This window comes from Haplochromis burtoni, unplaced genomic scaffold (genome assembly GCF_018398535.1).
Source record: "Haplochromis burtoni strain Fernald_Lab_line unplaced genomic scaffold, NCSU_Asbu1 Contig_62, whole genome shotgun sequence".
In the NCBI taxonomy this organism is placed as follows: domain Eukaryota; kingdom Metazoa; phylum Chordata; class Actinopteri; order Cichliformes; family Cichlidae; genus Haplochromis; species Haplochromis burtoni.
Window position 1 is genome coordinate 1,687,564 of NW_024582423.1, and position 21,400 is coordinate 1,708,963.

Sequence of the window (21,400 nt, forward strand, 5' to 3'; positions counted from 1 at the left end):
CATCTTTTCTCGACACTGTGGGAAGTGGGAGAATTTGGTGTTAATACAGCTCTATACTTTTGGGGTATCCATGAGAACTTTTACCAAACAGACACAGTGCCACCTAGCGGATGGTGTCAAAGACGGAGGAGAAGACTTGGTCAGAGTGAAGCTTTTAGATATTAGTTTTTACAAACTTGAGTGTGTAATGCTCTAAACTGCTATACCGACGTATATTTATGCACTAATTTATTTGTCAACAGCAAATATAGTATTTTCAAATGAATTATTTCAATACTCAGAGGTATACTTTAACTGGGAAGATGGAAAGAAAATGTGCAGCTACTGTAATGTCACATGGTCATTCAGTGGAAAGTGCTGTTTTTTTTTTTTTAAAAGTGATATTTTTAATTCTTTGTTCAGCGAGGTCAGTGTGTTGCCTCTCTTCAACAGCCACAACACACACATAACAAATACATGATGGGATGTATATAATGTTCAAGCCTATTACAATAATGCACATGCTACATTTCTCCTCAGTGTTGTGGATCATGAAGAGGACAAGCTCTGTGTTCTGAAAAGAAATAACCAGCTCTGTATGGCACAAACTTTGATTTAACAGAAGCAGACAGAGTGCTCAGCTTTGCACCTAGAGAAAAAAAAAAGGCGGCGGGCGGGGGTTATGTAAGGGCTGAACCTGGAAGCAGGTCAGAACAAGGCACTCAAATATACGCGTGCAAATGCACTTCTTGAAGCTGGGAGAACGGAAGCTCGTGTTGCAGAGGCAGTGATGGGTAGTGGCTGTGTTCTGAGGGAGGCTTGGAGTGAGAGGGGGACGGGGAGGGATGCTAAGTTGTTCAGATGTGCTGAATGCTGTTGTGTTATTGCTGCTAATTCACGCTCGTGTTAATCGACTGCTTCCGTATTCCAAAAGCCATCTGGATCTATCATGACAAGAATTTTAGTCATGGAACCTGAAAGTGTGAGCATCACCCTGTGCTTTAGACGTTAGGATTCATGGGTTTGTTTGTTTTTTAAATGTGTAAAGACTAGACTGTATCCCAAAACCCAATTAAGAGCATTAGAAGCAAATATTCTGCAGCTCAACAGCAACAACATCAAGATATTGTTCTGTCTGACAGTAATACTAATAACTCTGTGATACAGAGCCTGCTAGTTCTGTCTACACTGTCTTCTCAAATGGAGACAGACAAGTTAAGTATGACAAACTGATGGCACGGTCTCTTTCCTCCTGAGTCCCCAGTGATGATAAATGCAGCCCAGAGCTACTGCTGCTGCTGCTGAGGCGACTTCATGACAATGGAGAGTCTACAGGCTTTCAAGCACTGTCACAATAGCACTCTTTTCTACAGTGATTTAGTACTCAATTTGTCTCAATATTTTACTCAATAGGACAAGATAGCAGAAGTGGGTGCCCTTTTCTACCCTTAATTCAGAGTGTTAAGCTTTCCTCAGCTAGACATATATTACTGTGGGGGGTTGCCCAAAGAGACAGTTACTTCCCTTGTTGGGGGTACAGTGTCCTGTGCAGCTCAGGCAGTGAGCAGCAGAGCATCAGTGTGTCCTCTGTGGGCCTGTCATTCAGATGAGGCATCGCAGCTCCCTGGGTCAGGATGGGTTAAGCAGCATCTGTCATCCAAAAGAACCACCATTGTATTAAGGGGAGGGTGGCAACAGCCTCCTCCTCTCCCCATCCCACCCCACACGCATCGCTCGACTCCGCACCTCTCTCAGAACAACAGGAAAGACTCAGGAGAATCTCTGGGGCTAAACTTGACCCGAGCCCGGAGGATGAGGAAGCGCTCGTGACATCACTGCTAACCCGTGTAGACCAGAAATAACTTTCCTCTCCAAGAAAACCTGCAGCCACTGAGCAAATGTGGCCCCCCCCCCCTGGGGAGGGCCACATACACAAACACGGTAGGCGTGGACCAAACTGTGAGTTTAAATCTTCACTTGTGCCACTTCCTATAAAAACAGAAGTTCTACCAGAGTGTGTTGTCTTGCGGCAGGAAACGCAGCCATGTGGTGCACAAACACTAGAGCAACTTTTTTTTTTTCCTAGGTGTCGCAGGCCTACACAACTCATTTTGACAGATTTCAGGATACTGTGTGCTTATGCAATCAAGCAACAAGCCGCTATAACAAAGTGTTTGGAGCTGTAAACACCGAGGCTTTCTTTGGTAACGCGCCTGGATGTCCTGCTGTGTCAAGTCTCGAGCCTCTCTTCGAGATCCATTTCTTTCCTTCATCTGTTGCAGTATCTATTTAAACGACAGGGGCTCACTCATGACATGTCCCTTCATCTTCCTCGGGAGGGAGACACATGGACGGATGGATGCATGCCTACAGTAGACTACTGTGAGCTGCCACTTAACAGGAGGTGTGTGGGCGAGTCTGCCCATCTCCCCTTTTAGAAACAGCATTATTTGCTTGTTCTGTAGCAGATATAGCTGGTTTCCTTGCAGCAGGCACATGTGACTATTCCTCCACAAACAATAAAAAAAAAAAAAAAAGAAAAAAAAAAAAGGGCAGCTATCTCAGGCAGCAGACTGGTGGCTTTTCCTGCTCTTTCTGCTCTTTAGCACAGATTCCGCTGTTTATTGTGCAACTCTCCTGACCTGCAGGTCGTAGAAAGCGCGGTCCACGCTGGAGTCACCAAAATCTGTAGGAAATTTTTGTCTTATCGGTAATCTACAGTACAGAACTGTCATTCAAAGAGCCAAAATGAAAGAAAGAGTAACATATAGCACAAATAAATAATAAATCTTTTATAGTATTTTAGCAAAGATTGTGACCATTTAAAGCTTTACAAATAAATGACAGCTCTCTCCTTTGCCCTGAGGACTGATCAAATCCCCCTCAGGCAAAACCTTTATTTTCTAGGAATCAGACAAAAACAGCACAAACTGAACTGCAGGAAACTTTGTCAAAAAAAAGAAGAAAAAAAGGAAATTTATTTATATTTAGATACAATATATAGACTTAGTAGCACAAAAAAGATGTGCAAAAAGAAAAAGGCACAATACATCATACATTCGTTACCACAACCCCTGATTTTTAAAAGCTGATCAGAACCTTTAAACACTTTTGTTAACATCATTGTTTTGAAGAATAACAAACGACTGATTTAAGATTTTTCCTTTTCCCTCTCTCCACTGGGTTCTTGTTTTTTGTTTTTTTAAATTCATACACACATGAGGAATCATTCAAATGAACTTTGAAACACTAATTACACTGTTTGCTCAGAGACCTATGCATTCATGACCGTAAGAAAGACAAAGGTGGCTCTAACACATAAAGACGATAAAAGCGAACAAGCTACATTATCTTTGCAGCCTCAAATCTTTGTCTTATTGTTAGCCTGAGAAGATTCTGTTATTGAAAACCGATGCTTCTGACAACAGTTTTCCAAATTTTCCTATATTAAATCAATATTTGCTGAACACACAAACACCATTTATTCTCTTTGGAAAAGCCAATTACCGTGGACATGGTCAGATTTGCCCTCACAGGATTGTCATTAACCAAACACACTAGAATACTTTCCTGAAAGTATTTAATCATATAATCTGCCTTGAGAAATAACGGGAAACCGATTACTAAACACAAATCCCAAATTTATGTTGGGCAATTTAAAACAGTGACACGCAACCAAAACAAACAAATATTCAAGAACATTACAAGGGAACACATGAGCAAACCACACATACTGTATACATGTAACACAAGCATAATTAATATTCAAGGCTGATGTGACACAATTCTGAAGCCTGAAGAAAAAAGAAAAGAGAGAGAGAGCTGGATGCAGAGCTGAAAAGCCAGAAAACATTAATATGGCAGCTCTTTCCAATGGCTGGTCTGAGGTAAAGATTTACATGACAAACGGTGCACGCTGGCTGTTATAGTAACAAAGTTCTGCTTGCGGGAATGGAAAGGAATTGCACTTCCACATACCAGGAAACAAAAGAATAACATACAAGTCTGCGCCCTGATAAAGCTCTTTTGTCAAGACTGGAATCAAGAATCCTAAGAAGTACCAGCTAACAGCTAATGCTAACCCTTACGAGGTGTGTGTCCACCAAAGTGTTTTTCCTGAGCACGAGTGTGTCGTGTATTTACGCTACGCAAAAAATAAAACGACAGCAGCTTGAAGTGGCACTGAGCTTCTTTTCTGTGCTCAACTTTATATAAGTTGTTTAGAGCTGTAAGAGCATATCTACAGATGACAACCAGACAACCACAGTATTGATATAAAAACAGTGCTTGGAGGAACATTTTATTTGTAAACCGGCTACCAGGCACAGTCGTGTATTTGAACCGCTTTGACATAAAATATTGTGTGGCATACTAATAGATCCTCTCACATGGGAAAAACGGAACAAAACAAAAAAGAACCCAAACCTATGTGCCTCTTAAGGGTTCAACTGGGTGCCTGACATTTTCCAAAACATTTGGTGGACACACTTTAGGGCATCAGGAAAAATGGCCAGTCAGAAATGAGAGAGGTAGCTAAAACAATGGCTGGCAGCAGAGGTTCATTAAGTGTAGTAGCTCTGATAGGTGTAAAGGCCTGGACACATAAGCAACTCTACATGGTACTGGTATCCACTAGGCACTGATAAGGCAATTGCAAATCTGTAAACACAGCTAGAATGATGCAGAGGAGGAGGAGGCCTTCTGGAAACTGTCTACCTCAGAGAGCCGGAGGAGCGAGAAAGGCCTCTGGTGGTGGGTTGGGTGAGTGCAGCACAGTTTGGCTTGTGACAGAGGCTGGAGGGGTGTAGCACCATCTGTGGCTGTTTTTCAGTGCAGTTTGTTTTCCTCTAGGGACATCTTTTAGAGAGGTGAATGCTGCAATGTACGTTATGTGCGACTGTTTTCAGTATAGGGTGGGGGTGAGAGTTGTAAACATATTCAAAGTAACATCCTTTAGCTAAAAGAGCTCGCGAGGATCTGCCCCTGCTTGAGTTTCTCAAAGATCAGTCAGCACAAAGGTATCCACACCTGTGAGTGAGTGTGTGTGTGAGTGTGTATGGGTAAGAATGAATTCACATGTTTATCCTCTCTGCACACTGCATGTGTCATATGAATGTGTGCGTGTGTGGGCTTCCTGTTACCTTTGCATGTGGGAGTGAGAGTGAATACCTGTACAGACATGATTGTCAGTGTTAATAAGATGCAGTGCTTCGATAAGGTGAGGGGGGTGATGGAAGAAGGATTACAACGGGCCAAGACGCCAAGGCTGTTAGTAATCACTTAATGGAGGTTATGGCAGGAAGGAACAAGAGCATGACAAACAGTCTCCTGCCAGGGAATGCAAACCACACACTGAGCCACAGTGTGTACAGTGAAGACTGGGGAAGAGACAAAGAGAGGTCACAGAGGGCATCATTCTGTGAGGAATGGGGGGTTTTTTGGTAGGGAAAAAACAGGAGGTTGGGGGAGCTGGAAATATTTGGTCCAACACCTGCCACTGTGGAATCAAGCTGATGAATTTGCTTTTGTTTTTTTCTTTAAAAAGTAAATAGCTTTTCTTTGCATCTCTGCAGAAGACTAGGTCTCAATATCCTGATGGCCATAGCCGGCCTTTCTCTGACCAAGATCAAGTCTCATCAGCCAGCATCGTATCGGTGGCTATAAATCAATTCCTCACTGGATAGAGTGACTATGATTGGGTTAAAGCCGGGGATCTGCTCTATTGATTGCAGGTAGCAGCGCTCCCTCCTCCACAGCGTGATTCAGTTAGGGTAAAAAAGTGGCACCAAAGGAGCCCGCTTAGCAGTCTTCACAACTGCTGTCATTGTGGGTGTGGTGTTTAAAATCCTTTTCATTCATCCGCAGCGCTGGTTCCTCGCACATCACCCTTTTTGCGAAGCTGTGGGGAAAGGGAGAGAAATAACACGCGTTAGATTTATGCAAGCTAAACACGTAAGGGAGAGTTCAGATGACGGCTTCAGGAGTCGCTGGTTACTGGGAGGGGTCGGACTTCTTTCTATTCATTAAATCTTACTTTTGGCTTTGCAAACCAGTAAAAATACATTACATTTCTTTTTGTAAACTGGAAAAAGGGCAGCTCCAAAAGTCCTTATCAAGCCTCCTGTTTGTCTTCTAGGTAGATAAAAGCATCACTTTCAAATTCTCCCACCCTGAGGCTGATGGCTTTGGAAAGTCAATTAGTGTTAGAATCTGATAGCCGAACACCTTAATGGAACAGTTCAAACCAACACTGGCTCTAAACAGAGGAATAGACAGATCTGATGAAATGGCACGAGGATTCACCCTCCCACTTCTCCATCTTTTCACCCCCCAATCCTCCCTCCCTTTCTCCTCAATCACAGCACAGACTCCTTCTCAACTGCAGAATTCCATTTGTATGTTAATGAGGAAAAAGGAGCCATCTTGAAACCCCCTCGTACACACCCCGTCCTCGCATACCTCCTCCTTCCACACCATCAGCACCCAACCACTATACTTAAAGAGTTCAGATATGACTATTAGTATACAGCTTCCTTAATGCTGGGTTTTTCCATTCACCCAGTGCTGTCTTGGTCTAGAACGTGAAGGGCAGTGACTTGTGTGTAGGCTGTTCTCACCACCACCCAAATGTGACCCTGGTAACCCTTGAGCTTTGAGGTTCAGGCTTGTTGCCCTGCTTGCCGCAGCCGTCTTTGATTGTACCAACCTGTTTACTTACTCCGAGGAAAAACTGGAAACACATGCTCAGCTGGGCGAGATGTGAGAAGGCAAAGCGCAAAAATTCTGCATGCTGGTAGCGAGCCAGGAATGTTTGAGACTGGCCCACTTTGGCCGGTCCAGCCCAGATTCCTCCCTTGTTCTCCTTGTACGGCCAAAAGCTCCCAGACTGATATTTGGAGAAGTTTCAAGAGCAAGGCAGTGGAGAGGTTTAGAGTGAATGCAAGACGCAGAAACTGAAGCCTGTGATTTAGAAGTAGACTATTTTTCTATGGGGATTAACTGGACTGCAGGAACTTCTGTGTACATATATAACTACTTGTGTTAAACTTGTATGCTAGCCTTTCATAGGAGCTCTCAATTTGCAATAAAAGTAGGTTTTATTGCATGTGAGCTATCAAATCGAACATTATAGCTCCTTCCTAAAAATGAACAAAAGCAGTGGCAGCTCAGTAACCCTAAACGGCCTGGAATACCACAGAAGACAACTAAAAATGGAGGAATTTTTAAAGAAAAAGCCTGTTCACAACATCTAGCTACCTGAGGAGCACTCTTGAGGAGGTTGGCACACCACTGTCGAAGCCTATAATCAAAAAATGCCTTTATTAACATGAATATAGACAGTATGTAGTACGAAGAAGGAATAAGACTAAGATTAGCAAATCATTTGTCAGACATGGTGGAGGCAGTGTTATAGCATGGGCTTCTGTGGTTGCCAGCAGAACTGGGTCACTGGGTATTTACTGATGATGTGATTACTGACAGAAGTAGCAGGATGAACACTTGAAAAACACATCTGTACTGCTGAGATTCAGTCAAACACTGTTATCCTGTGTTCAAATCGCACAAAGAGAAACATTACAAAAATGCAACCGAAGATGTTTTTGTGGTGAAGAAATGGATGCTTTTCACCAGTGTTTCCTCTTAGATGACTGCTTTTGGACCTCGAATGTGAAATGGTATGTGCACACACAAGCACAAGCACAGTGGAGTAAAGCCCTTTCTCAACACCGAAGAGCGCAGAGTGAAGTCGCACCATGCCATGAACAGCTGCAATCAGCCAAGCCGTGCTGGCTCGCTCCACTGCGCTGCACAGAAAAACTAAAGTCGTCTAAAGTGAGCATCTAACGAAGCTCTGTCAACTTAAAACATGAGACAGTATATTAAGACTTTTCACACATAAAAGGTTCCTGCAAGCAGACACTGTTTACTGTGAAGGTCAACCCTGAACTGGATGAGCCATTAAAATGGACAGATGGATGGAATAATAATACGAATGGTTAGGTTATATAAACTACTCCAACTTAGTGATTGGTTGTTAGAAAAATAAAGAAAATTATGCTGAAGTGTGCAAACATGGACACAGAACGTAAACTAATCCCCCAACTATAGAGACTCATGCAGAGTTACGGTTGGGGGATAAAAATACCCTGCACTTGGCAGACATTGTTACACATCGCAAGCTGAGGCGAGACCATCATGCACTAGCCATGGGATACACTGGAACACAGGCGGCCTACAGATGACGGTGGAAATGTTTCGGATCATAATTAGCTATATGGCACGATGCGGCACAGCCTTGCCAGGCTAACAGAAACCCCATTAAGATGCTGCCCTACCAGTAACAACAAACAGCAGTACAAAGACCTACACTTGGCCTTGCTACTCCTCTGTAGCCTTTGTACAGAACCATTCTTACGCCTCTGGATAAAAATACAATAAAGGCAATCATAGAAATGGGATTATGAGGAAGAACAAACACTGTGCTCACAGTCATCCGTTTTGTGCTGATTACCAAACAGTTTAAGGAAGTTTAGTAACAAACAAAATGCATACATGAAAAGGAAAAAATATGACGATTGATCTTAAATGTAATATTATTATTTTAAAAAACAAAACACTAAAAACTATGAGGTTTTGAATTCACATATATTAATAAAGGGCCTTTTACTTGTGCACTCGGTAAATAACACCAGGATCCACTCAAAGAAAGTCAGCTAGATCGCACCACTAAGGGTCAAAGACTCCACAGGGAGCCCTTAAGCCACTACATTTACTCCAGCAGTCCTCCGGCTTTATCACATTAGCACACTCTACTTCTAGTGAATGGAAGACAACAGCTGGGTAACTAAAATTGGTGTTACACAGATTTTGCACAGCAAATAAGAGAAATTTAACCAAAGAAAGTGCTTAGGGTTGGGAAAGTTTTATTTTCTCTTGCACCAAATCCATCACTTACCAGACTTAAAGTTTAATTTTTAACTGTGATTTTCTACTTATACACTCACCTCATCCAGTTCTCTCTGCGTTTCTGCCTCCATACGCCGTATATCATCCATATTTAGCTCCACCCACTTATCAATCCAACAGAAGAGCTGGCGATGGAAGTTTGTGAAGATCCTCTTCTCTTGCTGTGGTAGATAGCAGCAGGCTTGGTTAGGACTGGGTGATGTTTAGCAACAGTCGAGTGTTTATAAGTACATTTGAAACTTGAGAAACTCTAAATACAAATTACTCTATTGTATCCTACTGGCTTAAGTTCCATTTGACTATAGAGCCCCCAAACACTACCTCATCATGTTTGCAGTTACAGCTTGCTTATAATAATTAAGCACTAATTAAGCACTGCCCACCCAGACAGAAGAGGCACAGTATTGCATGCGCAAACTTGCAATACTCTCTAAATATAACTCATGAGCAAACTGTGTAAATGAGTTTTTCCGTCTTCTACTATATTTCGTTATCCTGTATTTATACATGTGTAATGCCAATAAAGTTGAATCCTAATCCCAAATATGTCACTAACCTCGTGGATGAAGTTCTCCACTTTGGTCTGCAGGCCCCACCACTTGAACTTGACTGTGACTAATTTGTAGGCACACATCCTTGGGTATTCAGGATTACTATTCAGCTCTTTCTGTTGAGAGGAACAGGGAAAAGAATCCGACTTACAACCCGTCACTATATCAGAATAACGCGCTGCAAAAACTTGACAGAAACTTTCCAATGAGAGAACAGTTGTAAAAGCAGCAGAAGGCATTATTTTTGACAAATCTAAGATTCGTTCATTAATGCATAATGCTTTGGGCATGAAGGTTGCTGAAATAATTATCAACATGAAGATGTGCTGTGCACAGATAAAAGTGCCCTAATCTACAGCACACTTTCTAAATCTATCCGCTGCTTGCACTCTGCCGCGCGCTCTGAAGAAGAGAAGAAGAAAAGAGGCTGGGTGTTGGGAGGGGGGACCACAGCAAAGTGGATAAACTCCAGATGAAGGGACCATTTCTCTGCCTCCACCCTGACAGCGACACCGTTCCCGACAGGCATGTCTTTGTGGCCACAGAAGGCAGATAAAACGGTGCTCACGAAGCGATAAGGGCGCCGCAGTGCAAAGCTGGTTACATTATTAACACCTAGGACCTGCTCGCCCCCAGAACACACACACTCTCCCTCTGAGAACACCTGTTTAATTAATCACTTCATTCTGGCTCGGCATTCCAAAAAGAAAATGCCACAGACCCGCCTCAATCGCCCTCATCCCACTGCCGTTTGATGCTACGATCATGGAGAAGCGTGAGAGAAGGGAAATGAGAAACATTTCTAAATTTGCAGTGGGTTTAGAAAAGTTGTCATCGCTAAAGGAGAACTTCACATGAAACGGATTCTACATCAAAACACTTACGGTGACATTTCTTCTCTCCCTCTCTGTGCCCCACTCAAAGGAGCAGAAGTTTTCAGAAATACAAAGGGTACCGATATGCAAGCATGTGTGCATGCAGAGATAGACAAGAGTTTTATTGCTCTGAGAAGCTGGCAGAAATTGTGCCTCTGTTGTCACATAACTACTTTCTCCCCCCACCTTTTCAAAAACAGTCTTTTTCCATGTCCACAGCGGACGGGAAAGTGATCTAATTAAAAACACAAAATAAAAGTTGTGCTTCTTTATTCATACTTTTTAAAGCTGTTTGGCTGCGTTTGTTCTGCAAAAATTCTTGAAGCAGAGGAAAGTTTCCCATGGTGAACTTTGAGGGCTCCACTGCAGAATAGAAATCCTCTGTGCTCCAACAGCGAACAGGACCCGGTCGTGTGGCTCCGGGGTACGGCGGGGTTTACAGGCGAAAGCAACATAACTACTGACAAAGTTTCTCTGTGGATGAGCTACTTTTTGACTTTTTACCCCTTATCAAAATATGTCCCTCTTTATACAGAACTGCTGTTTGCCAATTTAGACTCTGAGTCCACAAACGGACACTTTACTTCCAGCTGTGGACGAAGCCTGAGTGTTCTTGCAGCTCTGTAAGTTACCTGTAAAAGACTTTTAATGCCTAGATCTCATCACATAAACCTGCTATATAAACCTGCTGCAGGGACATCCACACAAAACACAATCTTTGGCTGACCCAATATGTCCAAGCTGCACTTAGACTTTGGAGATCAAAACATTGCAGCAACTACATACAATGCACATGACTGTACAAAGTCATGAAATATAGAAGCAAAATCCATGAGAGCAAGACTACTAATCCAGGTCTTGATGGCCAGATATATACCCATTTTCCTATAACTTGGCAAATGGGTCAAATGTTTGCCTCCGTTGTTGTTGTTTTGTTTTTTTTAAAGCACCCTGTGGCCTAAGGCCGTGTTCAAAACTCTTAGATGCATCGCATTTCATTTTTAAAAAAACGAAAGCGAGAAAGAAAGAAAAATCCACTTCTGCTGTATTTACATTGAGCATCCACACTAATTTGCCTTTTTAGGGCTCCCAGAGAGGAAACTTTTGTCAAAACTGCCAACCCCAAGAGGGCTGAAATAGTTGACACAGATATTAGCATTCATCGCCTAATTGAGTTTGATTGGTAACTACATGCTACCTTGGATTTATACCACCCAAACATGTGATCCTTTGTCAGAAGAAAGTCAAAGAAATCAGCCTCAACCAGCAATAATTTATTCACACACTGAAGCCCTTATTGTCTATGTAAGCAACCACTGTGCAGTTGAAGTCTGTATTTTATCAAATGATTATTTCTGAACTGGTGCTGAAACAGTCACATGGATGTAGACCATTTTCAGTTTAAAATATATGTAGTTTACAACAGCATTACCTTCCAGTTGGGACCAAGAGGTCCTCTCCCAGTCTTGACAGACTTGAAAATGGCAGGATCCTCATCTTCCTTGTAGTCCTACAATGAAACTTTCAGTTACTTTCATTAGTAGAATATAGAGCACAGAATATTTAACAAAGCTGAGGCAAGCTTATTTATGAATACTGGTATTTGTTTCATCTTGCAACAAGAGCCAAGAAATCAGCAGGATTTTACCCCAATTTAAAAAAAAAAAAACAAAACAAAAAACATAGACACCATTTTTAAATGAAAAGATGGAAATGTGGGACAACTATTCAATGACGAGAGTAAGGGAACAAAGAGCAGAAACAGCTTAGCTACAAGAAAAGTCAGAAGAGGGCTTCTCCCTTTTCACAAATCCTTCCATCTCTGCAGATAATGTCACAAAGCAGGACTAGAACACAGCTGTGCTCACAAGTGGCTTGAAGATAAGACCGATCTGTGTATGGGGGCTCTGACGCTTGTTTAATTAGGGTGATGATGCCAGTTAACATAAGTGAATGTACTTGCATCTACCTGTTGTGTGCTGATGAGGATTTGTGCTGCTTATTTAAGTTTGTATGTCTGCAGCTCCAACTGCAAAAGAACCTTTTACCCCATATACAGTATCCAATTCAAAAGGTCATGTCCTGCCAACATATTCTGGTGAACTAAGCACTTTTGCCCTTTAATTTTTTCCCCCAATGCACCAAGATCTTTTTGTATTAAAGGGTATAGAGAAATGAAGCAGGATACTGAGCACACGTGACGTGCACGTAACACTCAACAGACCTGACTTTCTCATACAAAAAAAAAAAAAAAAAAAAAAAAAAGACAAGAGAAATAATAATACAAATAAATGGAATGGCTTTAAAATTATCAACAGCTCAAGGGCCCAGCAATTTTAAATAAATCATGATGCGCCTGAAGCTAAAAGCTACTTTTTCAGGGCTACTATCCAACAGGAGGGTGCCAAACGTGTGGAAAGAAATAAAAACGCACCACTAAAAAACACACACACACACACACACACACAAGCCCACACTTTCTCTCTAATTTGGGTGTTTTAATGCTGAGAGCTCCATCACTATAACAATACACTGTGCTGCACTAATGAGGTCTGTGAATCGATGTGCCGTGGTACGCGAAAAGAAGCCATTTCTAAAAGAGTGTGTATTAGACTGAAAGTGTGTTTACGTCGAGTGTGTGTTTGTCTAGTTCCGGCACACGCAGCACTGTGAACCTTAATTACACTAACAAACTCATCTGTGCTGGCGGTACGCCCCAGAGCCTGCAGTCATGCCCGAGGCTGAGGGCTGATAGGGCCCTCAGACACAACACACTCCTCCAGCAAGGCAAACACGTCCGCCTCGTTAACTACCCACCGCAAACAAACATGTACACACACAGAAACTAGGGCTTCTCGGCCAAATAGCCACATGTATGCTTGCACGCATACCGGCAGTCACATTGAAATGAGGCAATGTGATGTCAAATAAGAGCAATAACCTGCAACATCTTCAAATATGATTTCAGAGATTCCAAGCAGTATTCAAATCTTTAATTTATCCTCAACTGGTATGTGTACGTTTTTAAATACAAAGATCTCTCCAATCAGCTGGCTGTATTGGGACACACTCCTGAAATCAACTACTTTTAATGCACTGTGTTATTACAGCACAGCAAACACATTTTCAAACGGTGCAAAGAAACAGACCACAAAAAACACAAGTAAACAAAACAAAACTAAGAAGTAACATAGCCCAATAAAGCAGAACAGTCAGCCAAGTACACGACAGCCCAGAGAGCAATTAATGTTCTGTGTCTTTATAAAGAAATACAAAGAGAGACTGGGGAAAAACTCACAGACAAACCAAACCAAAATAAAAAATACCAAGGAGATGGGCTGGACCTGATGCCAACTTCAGTAAAATATTTATAAAATGGGTCAGGATTGACTAAAGGTTTATGAAGATTGCCAAAGATTCTCTTCACTTGCAATGCTCTACTTATCGTCGATGCCACGAGCACAGGCAGCTTTTTCAGCTCCATGAATGAATAATCATACCTGAAAAATCAAGTATGTTGCTGTAAGAACAACATACACAACTGTTTTGAAGCTCATGACAGCCTGTAAATAAAATCCAAATGTTGAGTTAAGTACTAAAAAATGTGCTCCAGTCTCTCTCGTGCTTTTTAAAGTGGTGCCTGGCTGACATATGACTTGGTGAGTTACAAATCTGAGATATCTGCGAATAGTTTTTTCCTCACAGACACACAAAACATCAACATACACATTAAGTAAAGTGACTCTAAACTAGTCGTAGGTCTAAATGTAAATGATTGTCTGTGGCTCTGTGTTAGCACCATGGCCCTGAAGCAATTTTTAGGAGGGAAGAAGAAGGAAAGAAAAGGATGGATAAGCACCGTTTGTGAACCTGGAAAACTAAAAAAAATATATAGACACAATATCCTTATTTTTATTATCTAAAACTGAGGATATTGTATGACTACAATAGGCTTTGATAGACGCGTTTATTGTGATTCTGGATGTCTACAAGACTAAGTCAAGTACTTTCAACAAGTTTTTTGTTTTTTTGGGGGGTTTTTTACTGTAAAATCTGTAATGATTTTGCCAAACCTATTCCTGACATATGTCTGCCAAACAATAATAATTTAAAAAAACCCTAAAACTAAAAGTGAAATTAATATAAACTACACACATTTTCAAACAATAAAAACAAAATTGAAACGAGAAACACACTTTGGAAACTAAAACTAAAACTAAAGCCCAGCAAAAATGTAGAAGAAAAAAAAAATCATTGTGAATAAACAGCTTAGCAGGAGCTAGAAGATACTGAATTCTAATCTGTCTAACAGTCATTATAATTTTCAAAATATTTTATTAGCCTCCCTGAAACTGTAGTAATAGTCAGTGAATATGCACAGACACATTAAGTGCTACTTCTTCTTTAACTAGGACATCCGGTTGATTACCAGTTTATATTAACTGAAAAAAAAACAAAAACAGAAAAACAGATGCACACAGCTCTGCTTGTGTTAAAGCCTTGATCACATCTTGTGAGTCCACTAGGGTCCACTCAGGTCCTAGTGATCAGTTGTTTATGAGACAGAGCACAGTGTCTGCATATCTGCCAGTTTTTCCTGTCCGCTGTGGATTTACACTACAATGCACCAACTACAAGTACACCCCAAGTGGCAGACTTCAAAGAATGACTACTTGGCTGTCAGGACTTTGGCTGTCTGTGTTCGTAGCTGAGAATAATCAATGCTTAAGAGCAAGACAAAGTTGAGCAGAGAAACCACATGCTGTGACAACATGTGATTTATATGGACGGCGTGATTTCTGACCAAACCAAGAGCAAATCTTTACTACATAAACTAAACCGATTTAGCCAAAAGATTGTTCCCTGAAACTCCACAGATGAAACGACCATGTGTCAGTTAGCTCGTCTGTATTGTTTTCATGAATTAAACTCTGACTCTAACAGTTTGAGAGTGCTATATAGGCAAGAGAAAGGATCGCACAAACACCGTTTATTCTGGATTTTAAATTGGACTGCAGTAATATCACACCAGAGAAACATGCAGTAAGTCATAAGTCACACAGACTGCTCAGTAGTAACAAAATGCTCTTTCAGCTACTTTCAGATATGTATGCAATTCAATAAATTGGTTAGACGAGAATAGAAAGAAAGTGCTGTTTCATTTCATCAGTGTTATTCATCTGCATCCCTATTACATAGGAAAGGCTAGATGTCGTTTTTCTCTCTCCCTGGAAAACGCATATATATTCAAATTAAATCATAAACAGAGCCATAAAACACCTGCTTACGAAACATTCTCATGACAAAGAACTGTAATAATCAAAGTTGTCCACATGAAGGCGCCATACTGTGTATGAAGCTACTTACAGCATGGGCCACTTGACTTCTGTCTGCAATGTCAATGGGCACAACCGTTACATTCTTCCACGTGGAACTGTCTAGTTTGTGCACCTGAGCAAATACAAAAAGATATGTTAGAAAATAAAACTCATGATTCATACTAGACATCCGTTTGCTTTGATGTCCTCACATTTTCTTGCGTTCCAAGGTCTGGTTTGTGCCATGTCTCAATTTTAATGAAGAAATTATCTTTCATATATTCATTCTAGAATAAAGAGAAAGAAGAAACATAATGAAGAAAAAAAAATTATGTAATTCTTTTCTTATTAACTTTAATCTTAGCTAATAAAACCCATTTAGGGTTACATACCGTCACAACTGTTCCAGGTTAGGCATGAAGGAAAAAAGGGGGGGAAGAAAGACAAGACATGTTAATTTAAAAGTGAGAAGAAGAGTTTCAAGGCAAACTTAAACTAAGTGGTGCTGGGAAGGGGACTCACTGGTTCTGCAGTAGGGGTAGGCATTCCAAGCCTTTTCATGGAAAATCAGGGCACCTTCAGGAGCTAGGAGTCTCACAAATCCTGGGACTTTACTGTAGGGTGTGGTGGAGGGTAGGAGGTACAGGTAAGAGAAAGGAAGGAGGAAGACTTATCACCTATTTTTTTTTCTATAGCAAAGATTGCACAGTTAGCAACTGAACTGAAAATGCTTCACAGATAAGACAACACTGACACTGCCTGGTAGCACTGCACTATTACACTATAAGAAAGAATCAATGAAGCCAACAGTGGAGTTCTAAAAAACAAGAAATACAAAGGAAAGCACATACCTCTTTAGGTGGTAAATTTTGTGTGTGTACTGTCCTTTTTCTCCATCTTTTTCATATGGCTCATTCTTGAGTACCTCAATGCCCTCACCACCACCCGTCTCATTTTTACTCGCTTCAGCCACAGAAAACAGCTGCCCCACTTGATACTGCAAGACAAACATCATAATATAAAAACATGATGCTAGACAGTAGATTTAAGTACTTTTTACTGTGACATACATCTAAATCATAAACCAATTCTTTCTCTTCCTAACATTTTGAAAGTTTCCATCTAATAAAATGATATAGGCTTATTGTGAACACAGCAACGCTTTTTAACCAAACAGTAATCAATGTACATTACTCCTGAGAGCTCAAGGGCAACACAGGAAATCTAAAACTGTCAGAAAAGTAAATCAAATATTTTATATGGATGACATTTTTTTTTAATTCATTCATTTCTCTCTGTCTGTCCCATACAGTGAAATTGTAGGAACAGAACCCAACCCATGACCTGTTTTGTAAAACTGTGCAAAAAAAAGTAACCATAAAATTCTTAAGCTCTATTATTGTCCTGCTGCCACTCTAGTGTAGGTTAGATTTCTATAACGTGCAGAGAAAACTTGCTGAAGAGCTAAATGTTGAAGCCAGCTTTTTCAGTTCTGCTGCTGTGTTCCCCAATTCCACCATCTTAAAGCTAAATTAACTTACTTATGATGTTTGAACATCAAACAGCAGAAGAAGAGAATGACTAATAATCAGCTACCATAAGTCTTGTTAACATTTCTTCCACAAAGACAAGAATTACTTTTCAAATATTTTGAATTTGGATATGCAGCACTAATTGCCAAGAGATTGTATCCCAGCAGCTGGCTGAAAGTCTGGGATTTATTACAGAAATGTCTCTAAACACAGAGAACGATTGCTGGCTCAAACAAACAACATCTGCAAAATTAAGCTTTTTCTTGGTTTTAGCAGCCAGCAGCCAAAACAACAGAAATAATACAACATTGCCATGTCTTTATTATCAGCGAGTGGAAAAGAACTGTCTTAAACAAAAGGCACATGTCAGAGACTTGCAACATTTCCTTTTGGCCACGCCACAGTGACACATTAAAGCCCAAAAAAGGAACTGAGGGTTGACTCAGTTTAAACAGTCAGACTAACTGAGGATGGACTTTTTTTCAAGCATCAATATGGGCTTGTTTACAACCACACAAACAGTACAGGCACTATAGAAAAGAAACTACATATTTGTAAGTATGAAGAAGTGCATTTCATATCCTTTAACATTATTATGACTTTTTCCTTATTTAGTTATTATTAATTTATTGTAATTTTTGTATGGCTGTTAATGTCATTATTTTGTTATTATCAACATGATTATGTGTCAACGGCATCAACAGAGAAAATATAAGCAGACTTGACAAAAAGTTAATCATTTACAACATCTTAATACCATAACAAGCTATTAAGCCACTTACTCACCTCTTCGACACTACAGGGTAAAATCACACGGCTGCAAAAGAGAGAAACATATGATGAGTAACTTTTATAAAGCACGCATTTCTCAAATCCGCTGTTTCACATTAGACAATTTCATGAGATAAACTATCATTCCACATCAATCTAAAGCAGCGACCCATATATGAGAAGGAGTATTCTTCTAGACGTATGCTGACATTTGTATTTTTAAGAGTGAGTTAGAGCACATACTAATAGGACAAAAAAAGAAAACACTGCAGATGCATGTGGCATAAATAATACAGTAATAATACATCCTAAAACAATAAAACTGACTCTGGAGCCTGAAATGTCTCTACATCTTGGCAGTAAAGCCTGTATAGCCTTTGTTATTGAGATTATTTATAAAAAGGTTCAGTCTCTAAATATTACTCATTACCATGCCAAATCAGCATGCACATTTACTCACGCCTTATATTATTGTCTGTATTCACAATGAATGCAACATGACAATTGCCTGTCAGGTCACACAGTATGCAAAAAAGTGCAGAAGAAGCAATGAGAACATAACTACAGGGACTCCGGATTACAAAACCAGAAGAACCACGATGACACACAGAGACCTGCTCACTGCCAGGAACAGGAAGACACTCAAAGTTACTCTTCCTGAGGGAAAAATACTTCTAGAACCACCCATAGTGACATACTGCTGACATCAGCAAGATGAGAGGAACCTATTACTAGACCTGGTTGAAAAAGTTAGAGCTGAATTAAGACAAAACTTTATGGGACTACAGAAAGTTTATTTTGTTGTTGTTGTTGTTGTTTTTTTTAATAATGTGAGTTAGGTGGGGCCAGAAATACAGTGAGCTTAGCCGAAGCAGTTTAATTAAGAAGACAAAACAGATCTGAATCTATTATTCAAGATTTCTAACCATTAAAGACCATCCCTGGTCAAACAAGGCTAAACTAAATGTCATCCACCATCAGATGTTTTGTTTCAATGCTGCTAGGACTTGTAATTAGTGACGTTTAAGTTTGAAGCAAACAAAATGTGCAGGCAACATCAGAAGATGTCAAATTTATCAAACCATGTGAGCCCGAGTGCAGTGAGTGATTGTGGGGTGTTAGGGATGCGGGAACAGTCTTCCTTCACTCCTGTAGGCCAGTAAGTGGCCACATGCAATAGTGCAGGTAGTGCCAATTCAGACTTCCAGTGCTTCTTTTTGCTTACCACACAGGGACTTTGATGGAATTAGGGCGCCACAGTGCTGAGGTGCATGCTGGCAGCAATACTGTGTTATATTTAAGGAATAAGACAATGTTGTAACAAGGTTTTTACATAACTCAAATCTACGTCTATCCTTATTTTCAGAATTCCCGTGCGATGCAAAACATGACCCATTCACACCCTCCATCCATCTACCCATTTATATTCACTTTCTTTATCTCTAAAAACGTTTAAGTGTTCAGTCTTCCTGCCTTGAACCCAATTCATTTGGTAAGATGTGAAGTAAGAAGCCTGCTTACATATTCAGCCTAACCCAAGGATAGCGGTTTTACAAATGGAAACTGAAATCTTTTATGCAATTTCAAAACCCAAAAAGGCTAAGGCTAACAGCTGCTAGCTTCGTCTTTACTACATGCAAAATGATTGATGCTTGAAACAGACAGGAGTGAACAAATTACCAATTCGTTAAGTAATCAAAATGTGTTATCCTGGGGGTGATTAACTGGCGCCGACAGTTTCCGAGTCAATACTGCAAAGACAGCGAGAACTTACAGCTTCCAGTTAACTTCCCCTCAGGTTAGGCAGTTAGCTAAATTAGCGTTAGCAACTCGGGTGCCAATTCGAGGCTTTGAAAAAGAAAATGTCTGCGCTTTAAAACCACATAACAAAAACCGCAGATTGAAGCGTTTAGAAGCCATCAGCTTGGCGATAACATATGAGAAACTACAGGAAACCAGCAGCTGTCAGAGAATGACAATCTGCTGTCAAAGCCGGTAGGCCAGAGACGCTCTTGGCCAATCCCATCCTCCCCTCGTGTGCCTGACGCTGACCCCGAGACAAGATGAAAAGTTTGCATCAGCGCACAGGGACTGAAAAAAACTGCCGTGAGTGCACGGATCTATACTAACCTATAGAGCGCTTTCAGAAATAATAAGAAAAGTACAGTTTAAACAGAAACCCCGCACTTACTACTCCTTGATGAGAACCATCTTAACTTCTTCCTCTCAGTAGTGCCCAGCTACCACTAACTGACGTCATGGGCTACTAAGTGAGGCGGCAGGTCCCTCCTTCTGCAGCGGTGATTTGCGGAATGACGGAGAGGTGGGCCTAACGATTGGCATCATCCAATGAAATCTCTCTTTGGTGACTTTAAACCCACCCACTGTATTTGAGGATGGATTACTTAGAATCCGTTATTCCACACTTGAACGCGTAAAAAATATATAAATATACTAAATATACTAAATATATAATATATTAATAATTTAAAAAGTTGAGCATGTGGTTCCATTAATCTATAAATCTGTAAATAATAATTACTCCATATTTAATTAAAGACGGTACAAAGACACAAACACTGAAACCGAAATGTAATTTTCTTTTGTTGTTACTGAAATAAGCAAGGTATTCCCTGAAAAAGATGACTGGATAGTAGCTTATGTTATCCCAAAACCTATATATACTGTGTAGGATTAGGTGTGCAAGTTACCCATGTCTTGTGCATCAGTCCATACATATTTTTCCATATTTGTTGCACCATATTTGTTTCAGGTCATCAAACAAATTGTAATATTTAACAGAGAAGTAAATATAAACTGCAGTATTTAAATGATAATTTCATTTAAAAGCTACTATACCTATCAGGCCCTGTTAATAACCAGACCTGGGTGTGACTAGTTTAACTGGACTAGCTTTCCAAAAACATAAACACGAACCCAAAAAAAAAAAAAACCCATAGAAGTTTGACAAACATACAAAAAGAAACCCCCGTAAAGGACAAAAAGTGTCAGGGCACTATCTGTGACCCAGTGTTTTCTAGTTCTGGACACCATGCTATTTGCTTTTGAATATTCATTGCGATTCTTAGGTTCATGGTTATTCTTTCATCATGTTTTAAGTTTGTTTCTGTTAGCCTTCAGTTCTTAGCAATCTTAGTTCTCTCTCAGTGTCTAATCTTCTTCTGTGTTTAGTCAGTCTTTGTCGCCGTGTTTACTCGTGTCTCCCCAGTCACTGTGTCAAGCTTGCGTCTGTTGTTTCCTGTCCTATTTTGATAGTCTCCTGTCCTGTATCCAATGTGTTCACTTTGTTCAATCTGATTTGTTCCTCCTGTGTTGTCCAGCTGCCTCTACTTCCCTGCTCATCCTTTTGTGTATTTATTGTGTGAGTTTCCTTTTGTCCCTCGTTA

At 40.5% G+C, this 21,400-nt stretch overlaps 1 protein-coding gene across 1 annotated transcript; it reads right to left on the minus strand.

Moving 5' to 3' along the window:
• Nucleotides 1-2,922: 2,922 nt before the first annotated feature.
• Nucleotides 2,923-20,273, minus strand: LOC102288748 (phosphatidylinositol transfer protein beta isoform). The gene is made up of 11 exons (XM_005922725.3): nt 20,185-20,273; nt 18,009-18,039; nt 16,542-16,687; nt 16,213-16,304; nt 16,083-16,090; nt 15,903-15,977; nt 15,740-15,823; nt 11,805-11,882; nt 9,503-9,613; nt 8,985-9,107; nt 2,923-5,878 (listed from the first exon to the last, which is right to left on the minus strand). Exons 1-11 carry the CDS (start codon nt 20,202-20,204, stop codon nt 5,831-5,833), a joined length of 816 nt encoding a protein of 271 aa, XP_005922787.1. The 5' UTR covers nt 20,205-20,273; the 3' UTR covers nt 2,923-5,830.
• Nucleotides 20,274-21,400: the final 1,127 nt, after the last annotated feature.